This window comes from Siniperca chuatsi, linkage group LG4 (genome assembly GCF_020085105.1).
Source record: "Siniperca chuatsi isolate FFG_IHB_CAS linkage group LG4, ASM2008510v1, whole genome shotgun sequence".
Lineage (NCBI taxonomy): Eukaryota > Metazoa > Chordata > Actinopteri > Centrarchiformes > Sinipercidae > Siniperca > Siniperca chuatsi.
Genome location: NC_058045.1, coordinates 26,239,172 through 26,251,021, shown reverse-complemented (window position 1 = coordinate 26,251,021; position 11,850 = coordinate 26,239,172). Strand labels below are relative to the sequence as shown.

The 11,850-nt window shown below is 40.0% G+C and overlaps 1 protein-coding gene across 2 annotated transcripts in view; it reads right to left on the bottom strand.

Moving 5' to 3' along the window:
* Positions 1–694: 694 nt before the first annotated feature.
* Positions 695–11,850, bottom strand: part of spire2 (spire-type actin nucleation factor 2) — a 32,366-nt gene continuing 21,210 nt past the window's right edge. Inside the window, exons 10-15 of one of the 2 annotated variants that reach the window (XM_044194341.1) lie at positions 8,652–8,779; positions 7,488–7,625; positions 7,329–7,396; positions 5,743–5,770; positions 4,972–5,069; positions 695–2,107 (exon numbers count right to left, since the gene is read on the bottom strand). In XM_044194341.1, the coding sequence (XP_044050276.1) occupies positions 1,663–2,107; positions 4,972–5,069; positions 5,743–5,770; positions 7,329–7,396; positions 7,488–7,625; positions 8,652–8,779 (905 nt within the window). In that variant the 3' untranslated portion in view covers positions 695–1,662. The other variant, XM_044194342.1, reaches the window with a different exon arrangement.

Here is an 11,850-nt window from a genome sequence, read left to right as displayed (position 1 = left end):
CAAAAAAAACTGTTCCTACTGATCGGTAGCCCCATCCCTGAAAAATTGGCTGACATGAACACAATGTCTGGCTGAATAATTGAAGTGAAACGATATGGCAATTCAGTCTGATCATCAGGCTATGATCCCAACAACAACTGTTCCTAATCTGCCTCACACTCGGGTTGGTAGCCTCCACCTGAAGAACACAGCAACACATACTAGTGTACTATAAAGCTTGGATCTTAATGATTCAGGGGGCCTGGGGCTGGTAAGAGACGGTCCTATTAGAGATTGCTGGGGTTGCACTGCTGTCAGAGCACCTGGATTTTCTACGCATGCCCCTGACAGGAAGAGCACCGTACAGATGTTGGGAATTTGACATTCATTTCCAGTTTCTCCACTGAAAAACAGAGAGGAAAACAGATGGATGTAAAGAATCTGCAGCCATGCAGCTTCACATTAAGGAACTATACTGTATATACTATCTAACTTCATCCTGCTAACGTAGCCAGCATTTACCTATATTGTAATCAAGACAACTTGCCTGCTTAGTTCCCCTGTCCATTGTAATTATTACTCAGAAAAAAACAACTTAAATATACAACATTATGTTGCCCTTTATGATGTGCAGCTCTGTAACCACTGAAGCTGTTCAGAACAGCTGAACACAGCATGCAGAAGTGAACAGTAACAGTCACAGACGCAGCACTGGTCGTGTTTGTCATTAGATTTTATTGCAGTTGAGGTTTACTTAGTGTTTACAAAACCAGAGCAGATTGCAAGCGTCCATGGGGAGTGAGAGAGGCGGGAGTTTCATCTGCTCTTCTCACATCAGCATCATTATGCTGCGTCAGTTAAAGGTGCAGTCTGCAGCTTTACCCCATTACATTCACAGTGTCGCCACTATCATACCTCATCCAGCTGTACCTGGGACTTTACAGGCATGCCTAAAATGCAAAGAGGCCTTGTTATGCAGCAGCCACTCATTACAAATCCCCTTTTGGATGCTTAAAAATAAATGTTATTATGCTGTGTACAAGCTTATAATTTTACAATTCTGTTTCTGTGTCTCTAAGTTACATTCATGACAAAAACAAGGCAACCACAGAGAGCTAAAATGCTAGGGTTACATGTTGACTCTATGCCGCGCAGTTTTATTCCTCCTCAAACTAACACCACCCAACTCTACCTCTACCTTCTCTCTCACAGTGTATACTCCCCCAACCACCAGTACTTTCCTCATCTGCCTTCTCCTCCCATATGCTTGCCTTCCAGCAGCTGTGAGCATCAGGGAGTGAAGTCATGGTGCTGTAGATAAGGCAGAACTGCTTCTTAGTCAAACCTTATAAAGTGATGAGGGGGGGCTCTGTGCATGTGTGTGTGTTTGTGGGTGACATGGTGGTATATGGAAGATAATGTAGTTGGGGACTGGATGATAGGTGAGGTGATGGTGGTTTAGAGTCGCTAGAGTTTTACTACAAAGGGTTCTACACAGCTCCAGAAAATGTTTTTTAGGTAACCGTTAAATAACGCATTTAATGCTCCAACCCAGCAATATTTAAAGAAGGACCCTCACTGAATTATGTATTCTCACTCATTATTTCTATTTATTTGAACCAATCAGATGGCTCTTTGAGTCATTACTGATGTGCACGTAACCACTAGAACCCTTTAAGAACCCTACTTTTTCTGCGCGTGTGTGTGTGTGCACAGTGTAGTAGTGTAGTTCACATTGTTGATGGTCTTGGTGTGGAGCTGCGGCGAAGGAGATGGCGATGACGCATGAAGCCGCTGCTGTTGATGATGGGACTGGGGAGGGAGCTGGGGGTGACACTGTGACTGTGGGTAAGGTGGAGGGTGACACTGAGGGTCAGGTTGGGGAGGGTGTGGTTGAGGACAAGTCTCGAGGTGGGACTGACGTTGCAGCTGTGGTCTCTGAGCAGCAGCAGTTTTGGCCTCCCTCTTGGGAGTGTTGTTGAGGATGTCCAGGCTCCGGCGGCTGGAGGAAATGACATCGGCGATGAATTTGGTACATTCAGCGCAGATGTCGCGCAGTGTGCAGCCGTGAGCATACAGGTGGGGGAACTCCTCCTCTACTGAGCGGCGGGATAAGCTGCGCAGGGACCTGCAGGGGGACACGGAGGATTGAAAAGGTTTTATATCTTATATGAATACAGTAGCACAGGCTAAACCTAGCAATAGAGTTTTACTGTTACTTCTGACTGACAGCAATGTATGGAACAAATTCATAGCAGAGATCTCACTTAGCAGTTTTTATTTAAGTCTGAGAAAATAAAGTTGCCATGACGGATGGCCCTATTATTGTAACAATATTACGAATCTAAAGATTTGTCCAAATTGACCAAATTTCTACTCAGCTACATTAAGTTACATTTAGTTAAGTTTAACCTTTTTTTTTTAGGGTTAGGATTAACCCTTACCTTGCCTTGGAGTCCACATGATCCAAACTTTATCAAACAGAGGGACCAAAAATGGCGTTTAGTTATGTGTAAATATACAGAATTTTCCTGTGAGAAGGGCTCTTGGATTATGATGATCATCAACAAGAAATTTAGACTATACCCTAATTTTATTTTATTTTTCCCCTTGTTATATATAAACCATAAAAAACAATAGCATGAATATTATAATGTATGAATGTATAACTGTTTAAAAATGAGTTTAAAAGAAATGAGGCAAAACTTAATTCAAAATATTAGATTTTTTAACACTGGCATTTGCTTACACAGCCACTATGTAATTTCTTCCTCATGTCTTATTCTTCTGTTCTCTTGTTCACTGAGTTAATTGTGCCACTTATAATTTAATCTTTAATGTTTGTTGGTCAGCATTTTAAAATGGAATACAAACTGATTAATATTGACTGTTCACAAGATAAACAGACACATTTCTCACAAAAAAACAGGTGATCATCTGGAAAAAATAAGCTGGATGTTATCTTGTTTGCCTTTCTAAGCTTATTTTATATAAACACAACATGATAAATTGTCAAAAAGACATGCTGCGGTGCTGTGGGGCCATCACAGTCACTAACGAAAAGATTAAGGTCATCTTTTCTGATTAAAATAACACTAACATTTGCTGTTATAAAACCTATTTCTGTCCTTAGCTGCACAGTCGTGATGACAACAGATCAGCATAACACCGTGCCTGCATACTCTCTCTCTCTCTCTACAACTCACTGTCTAGCTCACTCGCTCCATCGCTCTGTCTGTTCATCTCTTACTCTAACTTCCATGTCTGTCTTCACACATGCATAAGGAGTGAGGATATTAATGACAGCTGGGTAATTATTACATAATAGCCGCTTAGAGGCCTGCACTGATTATATAACAAAAGGATGAGGGGGGTAGGTGCTGGTGATTGGATTGAGTAGGCAATCTGCGATTGGTTGAGGTAAGCACGGAGGCTGTTTCTGCTTAGAATGGAGAAGGTTAGCAATCAGTGGCTTGAGGGAGGGGCAGACTTAAATAGATTTAACCTGTGTTCCTAACCTGAGGTGTGCATTTGTCCTTGGATTGAACAAGCATAGTGACTGGCTGAAAGGATTGTGGGGAAACTGGGCCTGAGTGTCTGTGTCACAAGCTAGGAGTCCATCCAAATGTCAAGTCAACTTTACCTTGAGTGAACTTTGGAAATGACACACAAAAAGGCAAATTAGTTGCACTGCCCTCAGATGGGTAAAAGTTAATAAATAGCCTCCTCAGCATCAGTAAATAGTCAAATATAGCAGAACAAAAATAAAGGGACAGAGCCCTGCTAGTGGGCCCTCGAGGCTCAATGTTCATTACACCGTACCATATTACAATAACAGCATTCAGATTATTCTGGCCACACTATGGTTCTAGGAATGACAATGTCGGTCTGTCGATCCACCTCTTTGGCCAAGACTGAAATATCTCAGCAACTACAGGATGGATTGCCATGAAATCTTGTACTGACATTCATGGTCCTCAGAGGATGACGCCTACTGACTTTGGTGATCCCCTGACTTTTCCTTTGGTGCCACCATGAGGTTGACATTTGTTTTTTTGTGAAATGTTTTGACAACTTTTGAATGGATTGACATTTGGTTCAGACATTCATGCCCCCCTTAGGATGAATTGTAATAACTTTGGTGATCCTCTGACTTTTCATCTAGCACTATCATGTTTGTCCAATACTTTGATTTATGACCAAATACACGTACCTGCAAAACTAATTGTACTTTGTGTTAAGTGATAATTAGCCAATGCTAGCATGCTAAAATGCTAAACTATGTGGCTAACGCGATTGTGAACATGGTAAACATTTCACCTGCTAACCTAGGGAGAACTCCACACTCCACACTAGGGACTTCACACTTATACACCAAATAACCATGAACATCAGCGGTCACTTAAATCACCACTGCTCTAAACCAAAGTGTCTGATGCATGGACTGAACAATAAAATGATCTTTGATCAGCTTAAGGTGCCTTCAGTCATTACGGTGCTACTCTCTGGAATTCTCTACCACATGAACTAAGGTCTGCTACAACAGTGTCTTCTTTTAAAAGCAGATTAAAACATATCTTTTTTCGCAAGCTAGTTGGGTTTAAAGTGTGTGGTTAACGGGTACATTTTTTATTTTAGAATCGGTATTATTATCATTATTATTTCCTTTTTAATAATAATGATAATAATACCTTCTTAACCCCTTTTTATCGTAATACCTTCTTATATGTTGTTATCCTATATGTTTGTCATGTATGATCTTTGCCTATTTTTTGGCTAGCTCTTCATTGCAAAATCTATTTTTACTGATTACCTTATACCAAGTGTCATAGAAACTGTTTGGGCTCACGGGGTGTTTATGTACAAATGTCTTATTTTAAGTCAGCTTTTATCATTTTCTAAATTATAAATCAAAAACAGACTCTCTCTGACAGCCTCAGGTGGCTCAATAGACACACACACACACACACACACACACACACACACACTCACTTATAGACTTGGCTTTTGTATCCATGGCTCTTTGGAGTGCTGTGGAAGCCTACAGTGTACACAGGAATATGGGCCATCTTCTTAGAGGGAATCTTCATCTGGAGCACAGAAGAGGCATAACAAGAGGAAAACAATGAGACAGAGAAAAGAGAAGAGAAAGAGAACTGTACTGTTAAGGGACACAGCTGACTTGAAGGTAAAATACTTTTAGAAAAGTATTTATACAGTCTCTAAGCACAACCAACAGATTCAAATACACAAACACTAAGGACTATACAAATAACCACGATCATTAGCTGTCACACAAAATCACACAGTCACAAATGAACATATAACCAAAACAATAAAGAGTCGATAAAGACAAACCACAATAAGGTTACACAACACAAATGAGTCACAGCACCCCAACAAACAACAGCACTACACACAAAATTTAGAATCACAAAAAACACACTAAATCCAAACAGCCTAAATCTCAAACCTACAGAGCACAGACCCACACATCCAACACGGCCTGGGACTGAGGCAACAGATCAAAACCAACAAAAGAACAACAGAGGAATTGACGTCAACAGAAATACCAGCCACTTCACTAGACGAACGACAAACTCAAATAACATGTTAACAAGTGGTACAATATCCCATTTAAAATCAACTACTTACAAAGCAATATATAGCCAAATAAGCACAGAACCATACTCCTAAAAATAAAGCAGAAAGTGTTTGATGAATTGCCATTTCTTAATACATACTATCTGTTCTTAAAATTACCTTTGCACTGCAGGAGCCGCAGACAGATCTGAAAGAGAAACAAAAATGAATCAATACACCTGTATTCCCGAATATCAAACGGTTAAGAAGAAGATTTTTATTAGCTTGTATCATAAAATGACCATGACAAATCTGTGGGGTTTAAGTGGGCTGCTGATCAATACCAGTAACTATAATTAGCGTGGGTACTCCTCTCCATTATCAAAGTTGTTATACCCAACAATTCAATTTGACCTCCAAATAAAGTGGTTTAGATAATCTGCCTACACTGGACTTTGTTGTAGCAAAGCAAATGTCCCCTGATTTCAGCAATTACATTGGTGAGTACAATAGAAACGATGGACAAAACAATGAAAATAAGTTGTAATAAACTGTAATTAACCTTTAATGTCCCTTTAGGGAATATGTATGAATGTATAACTGTTTAAAAATGAGTTTAAAAGAAATGAGGCAAAACTTCATTCAAAATATTAGATTTTTTTAACACTGGCATTTGCTTACACAGTATCTGAAAATTAAGAGGATAGTGTCTGTGTTTGAACAACATAGCAGGGCCCCATTTCCAAGCTCCAGAGCCTGCAGGAGGAACCAAAAACTACATGTTTTGTTTATTTAAGTTTTTATTAAGTGATTAAGTGATATTTGATGTAAGATGAGAGATAGTGTTTAAATTAGAAAATAAGAAAATAAAACTACACACAAATAAATTCAACAGTTGGTCTGCCAGTTTCTGTCCTCCTCTCCCTCCTCTCATCTAATATCTTCAGCTCTTCTGGCTGAAATGCAACTTTCCTGATGGTGTATTTTCAGGTTACGGACTTTCTTCTTTTCTTGTATACAGCAGGTCTAAAACTGTCTGACTAAGACAGAATGACATTTCACAATAGATGACGTGCATATTCATGAAACTTGTCGAAAACTGCTTCATTTTAGGTTTAATGTGAGCTTAAGAGTGACGTCTGAGTCGAGCAGCAGCTAAATCAGTCGTTTACTTTCTTAAACTTCCACCCAGGAATTATAAAAGGCAACAAGCTGAAAGCTGTAGACAAAGTATAAAAAATGTCTTTGTGTTATTTACAACACTTATGCCTTGTGATGTATGTAATTGTAATATATAGCACAGTTTACAGACAATTCAATTATGGAGTTATAGTAAAGTGTATTCAGCATCATCTTCAGCACCACAGGAAGCTGAAGCTCTAACGACGTGTGCATGCACTCGCTCTGAAGCCCTGCTCTGGGAATCGCACGTAGAAATGTGAGAAAGAGCGCACACACACACACACACACACATATATAAATAAATAAAAGAACAGTATTTTTAGACTTATATTTCAATAGACTTATATTAGACTACTTTTAGGGCAGAAAAACATAATATTTTGGCAGTATAGAGGCTTTGAAATAAGTATGTGGTGAAATCAGATTTACAGAAAATATATCAATGAACAGTCAACCGAACAAATAAAATATGAATGGTGGTGGTGGTTCAGTATTACCTAGAATCTTGGCTACGGCCCTGAAACAAACATCAAACAGCCTTTAAAGATAAACGTGGCACGTGAGATTAAAGTTTTCTTTGATACCTTTTACACAGTAAGCAGGTAGACGGCCATGAGAAGAGAGGGAATTTCACTTTGCAGCAGCAGCAAACCTGAGAAAACACACACATACACAGTTACAGTCTATTTACTGTAAACACAGCACAGTGAGAAACAGCAATGAGGGAAGTTCCACTCCGTTACCTTGCCTCTCTTCAGGTTATTGTAGAGCTCTTTGCTCTGAAGAAACTTCTCCATCTCTGCTTTGACCAGCACTCGGCGCACGTTGATGACCTCATCCACTGTTAAGGCGAGACTCTCCACAGGGTGGCTGAACTCCTCCTGAAAACAACCGACAGCAGAAGAGGAGATCCATCAGTCGGTCCACTCATTTTTTACATAAAGAACACTCAATAGTTTAGTCTATAGCAAGCAGTAGACTGAGATTTCAGAGTGTCACACAACAGTTAATTTGACATCTATCAACGGCAAAACATTGCATTATGTGTAGTCTATATTTTATGAAAACGACTTTATTTGTTCCAATTTAAGCATTTTTTAGGGAATTGTATCGTGCATATATTTCACACTGAGAATTTGACTGCTGAAAAAATAGCCAGCAATAATTAGCAACTTCATAAAAACATGGCGGCGCTTGAATATTGAACTTTGGATCCAGGAACATTTAAAAATATGTTGATGATGTTACCACCTCAACTTTTTAACACTGCAAAGAAAACCCTGCAGGCTGGTAATAGTTATACATGAGGGACTTGAAGACTGAATTTAAAAGCTGACGGGAATGATATTAGAATGAGTTACCCGTTTATTAGGTACACATGTCCAGTGGAATACAATACAACAACAACAAGCCCTGCTATAAGTCCTGCCTTTGTGAAGCTAATAATATTTAGTTCTGTGGTCTTGTTGTAAATTGTAGTTCATAGTTCGGTACCATTAAAGCTGCACTAATCAATATTTTTATAACGATCGATCAAATGATTAAGTCTAATATGAAGGGTGTCGCTTGTAGTGATTTACCATTGGACTTTGCAGTTCCCCTCAGCTCTACTGAGCATTTTAGCATCTTTCAACTCATTGTTTTGGTTTTATGGCCAACAACTTTACTGTTCTGGTTTAGTCTCACTACTCTCCAGCTGCACCAGGCAGCTGTTTTCTGCAAAAATAAATTCTGTTTCTGTTTCTCTGTGTCTACTTCAAGAAAATTAGACTCAAGGACTCAATAATAGATAAAGCGGACTTGGTAGGATGAATATTTTTGCAGTGCATTTTTATTACCAGTGGGACCACTGAGAATTCACATGAAGCAATGGACCAACTCTGATGCCGACTGTGATTCTAACTCACCATCCACTGGTGCTCGTCTCCACCTCTGGAGCCAGACATCGTTTCTGATCCCTCTGTGGTCTCGTCGACTGAACTCAGAGACAGGCGGGCGGGAGAGGGCGGCACCCAGCCATGAACTGGGAAGGAAGCTGGGGTGGGGAAACAGATGAAAGGTGAAAAAGACAGGGAGGAAATAATGAGAGTTTATAAGGGGAAATAAATACGACCGAATCAAATGACGACGGCATCAGGGAGTGAATGACAGGAAGCCACAAATCCCAGTCTAACAAGTCCATGAATTACACATCAGCCTCTTTCATTCAGCTCCGTCTCAGATCTCAGCCCTTCAGAGTGTTTGTCGATCGACTCTAACACTGCCATGTATTATTAATCTGATTTCAGTGGAGTGATTCAGCCCATCCTGCTACATCTGTAACTCAGATCACAGTGAGAGGTCTACTCAGCGGCTGGTCTAAAAGAGGAGCTCAGAAGAGGCTCAGTTAACCGATGGTGGGAGGGGGTTAAAATCAGACCACACACTGGTTGCCTCTTCGATTCTGCAAATGGAAGGTGTCAATTTGGCTCTAATGGAAAGTAAACAGGCTGAGAGGAAGGCTGGAACAGGCCGGTAAACATCAGCACATATAATTTGGATCAGCTGCCGATGACAGCCGGGGCTTACAGGCTTACATCCTCATATTCACACAGTTAAGGCTGGAGAGTCCCCTGTTGGCAGAGTCATGTACTACATATTTAATCTCCATCCAGCTATTATTCGGCCTTGTCTAAGGCTTGTGGCATGCAGCGCCGTGGGTCGGCTTGCAGCCATCTAGAGACTGAGAATGGATTGAAGACAGGATTGCTTTTCAAACAATTACCTCTGGATATGGACTGCTATGCATGGATCATGGCCATCAAACGGATAACATCCTCCCCGTGGCTTACGTGCAACACACAATTCAAACCCATTAGCTTCTGCCCTCCTTCAATCAGTTAGACTTTATCAGCACATCTTTATATTTGATTAGAATCCATCACAACACTCCCAACAGCTTCATGGCAGATGTAATCCCTGTCAAGTCCCTGTCAGCAAGGGCTGTAAGGACTTTACCATGGCGGACTGAAAAGTTATTCAGCTCTTATTTCAGTGAGGTAACAGTAATTTAAGGAGGTTGGTGCTTGAGGTATAACTGAGGATAGATTGGAAGCAGTGGGGACATAATGTCTCCACAACAAGTGAATAATTTATTGCCTTGAAGGCTGAAATAAAACCCTTAAAAACATTTTACTTTCAATTTAATAGACATTCTATAGTTACAAGGGGTCTGGAAGGGGCTCGTGTATCATTTTTAGCATTTAATTTTTTAGTAAGTAGTTGTTGGGTTTTGTCATGACTTTCTAGTTGATGCACTACTGCTTTCCTTCCAGGCCTCAAGGCAGAGGAGCTGGAATCTTTAAAAAGGGTATTTGGACTGGTAGCCGCTGTATCGATGATCTAAGTGCTCTCAGTTTAACTGTTTGTGGGGGCTTGGGTTTGATGTCAGTTTATGGTCAAATTACATGTAAAAATATCCAATATGAGTATAACTATACAGACTGTACTGTGGTATAACTGGCACCGTGTCTCCTTCTGTGGGAGGAGAATTAAAACTGCAGCAAGTGTGAATCACCTGCCACAGAGGGCCAAGAGTCTGCAGGTTTTCAATGCAAGCAAACACTACAGCAGCTCATTAATTATCTGTATTTCAGCCAAATAGGAGAATCCAACCAATTAAATGAGCTGCAGCAGTGTTTGGTTGGGCTTTATTATCTGCATTTGAGTTTTGAATGTCAATGAAGACTGAGAAGAACTGTAAAAGAAACAGAAGTGCAGAAGTGTATAGCTATGCTAAATGTAGAGCAAATGAAAAATACAAAATCATGATGCAATCCAGCATGCTACCCAGGCCTGAAAGAACACTGATTGCAGCTAACAGACTTTTTTCACTTGAGACATTTCGACTCGTCATAGTAGGAAAAGCACAGATGTTACATTGGCTCTGTTTTATTCAAGTGGCCCAGTAAATCATGACAGTGTGACAGTGAGACAGCTTGATTTCAATGAGATTTGGTGGAAAGTGAGGCCATGAGCAAACTGGAACAACTGATATGTTTTTAGTGTCAATAGTGCCACCCTGTGTTCATTTATAATGTTTTTACTCACAATTCTTGAAGTAAAATTATTTTTCTTGGATCATTCCAAAACCTTTTTATCATACCCCCCCTTTAGAAGTTGAAAAACCTTCATGCCCCTCCTCAGTGCATTTTTTATCAACCTTAACAATATTGGGGGAACTAGTAACAAAAGGAACCAAGCAGCATATTATTTAAATAACATTATCCAGAACATGAACTGCATTTTCTTTTCACATGCTTCTCATTGGTTTCTGGTGTGCAAGTTAAACTCAAAAGACACAAGGCTCTCCTGCTATACTGACAGTGAACTCAAGCGCAAGATGAGCTTCTTCATATCTTGGATTTGACTGACATGTTTGCTTGTTGAGCATCACCAGTTCATCTTGTACTTAACATGTTTTCCTTTCTGAATAAATCTTGCAAACCTGAATCTCGATAGCCTTGCTAAAATCAGAGCACTCGTGTGTCTTTATTGTTAACAAATGAATCATTCATAGGTCTTTTTCAAAGCAGACATTTTGGTGAATCTAATAACATTATGACGGCTCTGCTCCAGCAAAGCAGCAATTTATTATATTGTTAGTGGCGCCTGTGTTTGATGAGTCAAAATGTCTATCGTGAAAAAGGTCTATTCAACTTTGTTTCACTCCCCTTTTTCCTCTGGTCATGTGCACCTTCTTGCAATAGCTCTGTGCCCCCCCAAGGGGGCCCATCCCCCAGTTTGGGAACCACTGCCTTGGGCCAACACAAACAGTACCTCTTTATATAGACCAAGCCTGTTCCACAATTGTTTTGTTTTTTTGCTTTTTCAGCACTCCTTTTACTGATTTCGTCTAATCTTCACTGAACTTTCATACATGGCGCATTTGGAAAACCACAAAAAAGTGAATCATGTCTTTACAATATGTCAGATGATTTTCTTTTAACTGACAGCTGTTTGTAAGCAAGGCCTATTTGACTGCCATATTCCATTGTGTTTTTCACTGTGAATCAAATTTAGATGACATGCACAAAGCTAGTCTGCGGAATTCTACAAAACTTTCAT